This window comes from Mixophyes fleayi, chromosome 3 (assembly GCF_038048845.1).
Source record: "Mixophyes fleayi isolate aMixFle1 chromosome 3, aMixFle1.hap1, whole genome shotgun sequence".
Lineage (NCBI taxonomy): Eukaryota > Metazoa > Chordata > Amphibia > Anura > Limnodynastidae > Mixophyes > Mixophyes fleayi.
In genome coordinates, this window is record NC_134404.1 from 121483264 (window position 1) to 121489263 (window position 6000).

The 6000-nt window shown below is 38.0% G+C and overlaps 1 protein-coding gene across 1 annotated transcript in view; it reads left to right on the forward strand.

Moving 5' to 3' along the window:
* Positions 1–4526, forward strand: part of LOC142143179 (putative cation-transporting ATPase 13A4) — a 121166-nt gene extending 116640 nt beyond the window's left edge. Inside the window, exons 32-34 of the mRNA XM_075200888.1 lie at positions 1504–1592; positions 2485–2565; positions 4332–4526. Of these exons, the coding sequence (XP_075056989.1) occupies positions 1504–1592; positions 2485–2565; positions 4332–4526 (365 nt within the window). The remainder of the gene's footprint in view (positions 1–1503; positions 1593–2484; positions 2566–4331) is intronic.
* Positions 4527–6000: the final 1474 nt, after the last annotated feature.

Genomic DNA, 6000 nt, shown 5'->3' on the forward strand with positions numbered 1-6000 from the left:
TAATATTTTTTGTTATTAACAGTAAACAATTACTGTCCAATTGTATGAATTTCAGCTGCTATACAACTGTCTTGAACTAGTAGTTCTAGTAACTTGTAGTTTACTATGTGCAATACAGTGTCTCAGTGATAATAACAAGACTAGCAAGTATTATTGAGCACAGACACTCCTTTATAAGTTTGTAAAATAGAAATAATAAATAAATCAAGACAGAGCAGTCCTTACACAGTGATTGATGGTTGTGTTAACACCACTAGCCAGTGGGCTCAAAAAATATAACCATTGCTAATAATATAACAGTAGTTGTGCTAAACTGGGTGCAATAATTCATAACAGTTCTTCACCCAGTGATAAACAGGCAGAGAGGGGGCCTCTCCTGAGCATACGCGGTCTGGCGCCTGCGCCCACTGCATAGAAGAAGACTCAACCCTGCTCTGAAAAGAGCAGTGAAGTAGTACCGAGGAGTGCTTGGTGGGGCTAAGGGGGGTGCAGGGACCTTGGGAGTGGGGGGCAGCACCCCCAAGAAACATAGCAGTTGCTCCCCCTGCTTCAACAGTAGTTCCACCACTGGTTGAGAATAGGAAAGAAAACACTGGTATTCTTATTGCAGTGTATCTGAAATAAATAAATAGGATGAGTAACTTGTTTCTGGTATAGATCCGTGTTCTCAGGAGCATATTTTTATTTATTCATTAATTATTATTTATTTATTCAAATTTTTTTATTTATTTTTTAATTATTTAACTTTTCCTTCTAAGTTTTATGTGACTGAAGTGTTAGTTTACATGTTGTTTTAAGTGTATATACTTTGTACTCAGAAGACTCTAGATGGCAACATTGAATATATACAGGGACATTGTGGAGGTCATTTACAAGCACAAAATGGCCGAGATGCAGCGCAAAATTCTTCTTTGCTAGTGTCATGCATATCCACATTTTCTCTATATTTCCGTCACAGTACAAACGTTTACAGAGCATTATGGCGTCATTTGCAGAAAGCAGAAGTTTGCAATGCGAGTTAGAAGCAGTGTTCCCACTAAGCTGAGCAATCTGGAAAGGAAAAAGTTAAAAGGTCACTCTAATGAGGGCTCTACCCAAAAGGTTTGCATTCACAATCTGCAGGATGTTTCCTAGTAAGATACAGGTTTAACTCTATCATTTCCAGATTGCTCAGCTTAGAGGGAACACTGGTTGTAAGTCTTAAGGTTACTTCGCGCACAGTATGGAGCAGGCTCCTTGATGCACTTAGTATTGCAGAGCAATGCAAGAACTAGATGTTTGGCAGAATGAGAATATTGTAAAGAGAGCAGATCATGTAGATGAATGGGTGCAATATCAAGGTGTTTTGCTATGTACATTAAGTGTGTTTCATAAATGATCTCCACTGTAGCTACTGTAAATTATTTATTTAATATACTAGTTATATACACTGTGTAGGAAAATATACATGAATGGGAAGAGAAATAAAAGGTTGTAACTTTAGTTCTATTTTTCTTTCTGCAGATGTATTTTGCATACTCATATTAGCTCAACTGGGAGCATATTTATTCATGTTGTTTGCTGATATTGAAGAGCTATACAGTGCCATGGAGGTATGTATCAGATCAAAAAGGCTGACCAAGCACTTGCACTGGCTCCCCTTAGCAAGACAGTATATTTGTGGTATTTTTCAGAGCTGGACATACACATATTAGTATGTTAATGAGAAAAGGAACCCATTCTTGACATATTGCTCATTGCATCTATTTCATCATGAACTCAGATCAGGGCATATTCTTAAGTGGAGGAAGGAGACAAGGGGAAAGCTGGGGAAAATGAGAGGGGGCAGAAAGCATGAAAACCACTCTGGGGTCCTCTTATACTGCTACTACTGTTGCAGTATGATTTGTGGTGCTGGCTCCTTAAACAAATTACTCCTTAAAATTTAGGGAGCCTGTTTAATGCCTGTTTAATGTAGCTGTGACCATAATGCACATTACCATACTAACTTAATCTATTCAATAAAAAACTTATAGCATATGGCACTGAAACCATCTTTTGTAACAAGGCAAATAGGAGGAGCACATTGGGACCAAGGACCAAAGGATGAGATGCCAGTCAGTGTACTGGGAGTAGGTACTGGCAAATGTTAGCCCGGGGTGGAAGACTTCACTCAGCAGCCTATTAGGAATATTTTAAAGGAAAAAAAAATGCAGGTGGCCCAGTGACCCAACCCAAGGTAGCCCACTATGGGACAGGCATGTGGGACAGATGGCCCTTTGCCCCCATCCCTTGAGTAGGGAAAGGGGGCTGTTGTGATTGTAATGTATGTATAGCAAAGATGAATGTTTTAAAGTGATTCAGATGTGTAAGGTTAATAGCAAGGAATTTCAGTGGGTCAAATCTTGTTTGGGACTAAAGATTAATTATAGTATTTTAGTTGTAATGAGCTAAAATTCTTTATTTGTACTTACTGCATTTACACATTTTGATCCCAATTCCCAGCTTGTCTGCACACCTGTTTATTGGAGAATAGAGATATTAGGAATGGTATTTGTACTTTTTGTTGCATCTTACATTTTAGAGGTAAGTAATTTTTCTTTATTACACATCTCTACATAAACACAAAGTTGCAAAAACAAACAAGTAAACTATTTTTAGAACAAAATAAATAAAATCCTCTAAAAACCTATGCCGCACTGTACATCTGATAAGTTTCCTGTTACTTATACAAATTAATGTAAAAAATAGGTGTAAACTAGATAATTTTTGATATGTGATAATAAGTTCCTAAAGGACCCACTGGCAGACTAAAATGAGCCAAAATCGCTGCTGTAAGGGGCAGTATCAACCACCTGATTCACTAAAGGTAAAGAACAAAGGAGCTGTTTAGCGCTCGACTTTTCTTCCTTTATTTTTAGAACAAACCTCTGATGGTAAAGGTGCACTCCCTGAATAATTAGTTTCTTAAACATAAATCACTAAATCACTCTGGTTAAATATAAGACAACACATTGTGGTGAACATTCTAAAAAAAAAAAAAGTGGAGGTGTCAACCATAACAACCAATCAGATTTTAGCCTATTCTCCTGGAATGTCTGGGAGACTCCCAAATTTCAGGTAGTCCACCCAGACTTCCAGAACAACAGACAACCTATTATAGCAGCACTAACCTACTCAGACTTGTCCAGTGCAGAGGCAGAATTAACATGTAGAGTAGCAAAGAGCCTGTATTTAAACAAGCAAGCCAGCACTCTGGCTTGATATGACAACAGTCCAAAGGGAATATAAGCCAATGGCAGCCATTTCAGTCTAGTCAGGAATCTTTGTTATTTCGATCCCTGACTGACTTCTATTCTCTCTGGACCATTGTCGTATTAATATATTTTGAAATACATGCTTATTTTCAGAGAGCTGGCTTGTTTGTTTAAATACAGAATATCTCTCTATCCCTCTTTATCCATACACACTTGTATTAGAGAAATAAGTTCATCTTAGGTTGTAATAGGGTGACCATAATTACTTGAATGTGTTACTAGAAGGTCTCTTTTATACTTTGGCGCCAGGTTTAGGTGTTACTTACATTTTTTATCTTGTTGACTTGCAAAAGAGTTAAAAGCTAGCAATGTGTTAGCACTTATATTTACATATAATTTTCATTCTCCTATCTTTAAGGTGTTCTGCTAATGCCAAAGTGCTACCTTAGCAGGAGCTAGGGGGATATTACATTTCTTAGAGCAAATCCTCATAGTTAAGGAAACCTTTCAGACATTAACAACCTGTCAATAATTCCTTGAATTTGATGATAGTTTTGAGCATCTGGGCCATTGTATGAAGATTGTATGTATTTATAATGTGCATTTAGAGGTCTATGCATCAACCATTTTTGAGACTTAAAAGATGCGGAAACTACTGTTTCTGCATCTTGTAAGTATGTTTGCCATGATTAACTGCCTATCGAAGGAGATTTTGTGAAATCTCCTCTGATAGTTTAGGCAAATACTGATAAGCTTTGCATTGCATACACATCTCAGGATGACGTTATCCGTCTTTTCCTATGCTAAAGCCTCTTTGGCTTTGTAGAATCTAGTACAGTGTTAATGCTGCGTGCACAACACTTCCTCCTATCGCCGTCAGGGCTAAGTTGCCGGTAAATAGGAAAAACAGATGACAACATAGGGGTTACCTCGCCGGAACTCCAAGAGTAGCCCCAACATGGTGCATCTTAGCGGTGCATAAATATGCATCCCTGTGGTTTGCAGCGATGCATATATAGGAGAACCGCATCTTATTGATACATAGACCCCTAAGTCTTAAAGTGAATTGATAACCACCTTTCCACTTTCCACCAGGTCTTTGTTTACAGTAGAAATCTCTGGCTTGTAATAAAGAAGATTTCGGGTTACAAGTCAAAAAGTCGCTACAAAGAGCTGCAGAGAGCTTTGGAAAAGGACATTGACTGTTCTTTATGGAAAATAATGCTACCTTCAAAACAATGTTATATAGTACTGGAAGATGATAGCATTCCATGTCAAACTTTATGTTAGATAGTTAGAGATATTACCTATCTCCCCTTATATCTCTAACCTCCTCTCCATTCACACTGCTGCCCGCTCCCTGCGCTCGGCCAACGACCATCGCCTCTCCTCCACCCTTATCACTTATTCCCACTGCAGAATCCAAGACTTTTCCAGTGCAGCCCCCCTTCTCTGGAACGACCTCCCTCGTTCCATCCGTCTCTCTCCTACTCTGTGCTCCTTCAAACATGCACTCAAAACTCAACTCTTCCTCAAAGCCTACCAACCATCTGCTTAACCCCCATCTCCTCCCTTTGCTCATCCTCCCTTCTCTCCTCTTGCCTCAACTGCCTCCTCTTGTGCCTGGTCTGTTTACCCTCCCTTAGGATGTAAGCTTGTATGAGCAGGGCCCCCTCCCCTCCTGTCTCCATACCTGTTCTTCTGCTCCGTCTTTACTGCATATGACTATCCAGAGTTTCTGAAGTATTGGTACTTTTTGTTCATTGTTCTGTATGGTTTCACCCTGTATAGTCTACTGTTAGTACTGTGTGCGGTGCTGCGGATACCTTGTGGCACCTAACAAATAAATGCTAATAATAATAATAAAATAATTTATTCCTGGTTAAATGTTCAATATATACTTATATTACAACAGTATAGAACTGAAACGAGCACCATTGTTTATAGGTTGATCTGTTTACAGCTAATGCAGGGGGAACTGGGCTTTTTATCTGTTTTCTTATTTTTTTTATATACATTTAAAATGACAATTATCAACAAGTTGATGATGATGATGCACATCTAGTATGCAACTACATTCTACCTCAAAATAACCAGGAAGGTGATTTTGCAGCCTGCATTTTACATGTACATTCGGGCCATAAAATTACTTGCAACCCTAAATGAAATCCATTGTATTAAATATCAGGTACAAATTCAGTTTTCAAAACCTTCAATATTATTTTTTTTTTGAGCATTTTTATCAGTGTAATATTGTAGAGTTCAATGTAACTTTAGAAAGTCATTATAGTTTTTATTAAACGTGCTGTCCACATTTGCTTCCAGCGGTGGGGGAGAAAGGTTCAAGATATGAAAATGCAGCTAAATAAAAAGAAAACATTTTTAGTACAGGGATAAGGCTACTTGTGTTTTTTTCCAGTTTTTAGCAATTCAGTATTAATTGTTTTATTATATGATATGGTAAAGTTCCTATTTTTACATATAGAATTGTGAAGAATTCAGTACATAAATCAGTACATTCATGGATCATATTCTAACAAGCAAGAGGTAACAAGCTGCTCAGAGACTGTAACACAGAGACAGGCAAAACAATACACTTAATGGGTGGCCATCTAACCTTCAAAAGGGCCGCACATTATTCACACCACAGGCACACACAAATAAAATAGAAATAAATCAGGCTGGTCTTTTGAAGCCTCATTGACACATTTATTAGTGAGGTGCGGGCTCCTACAGGTTTTTTGTAAGTTTTATATATCAAAAA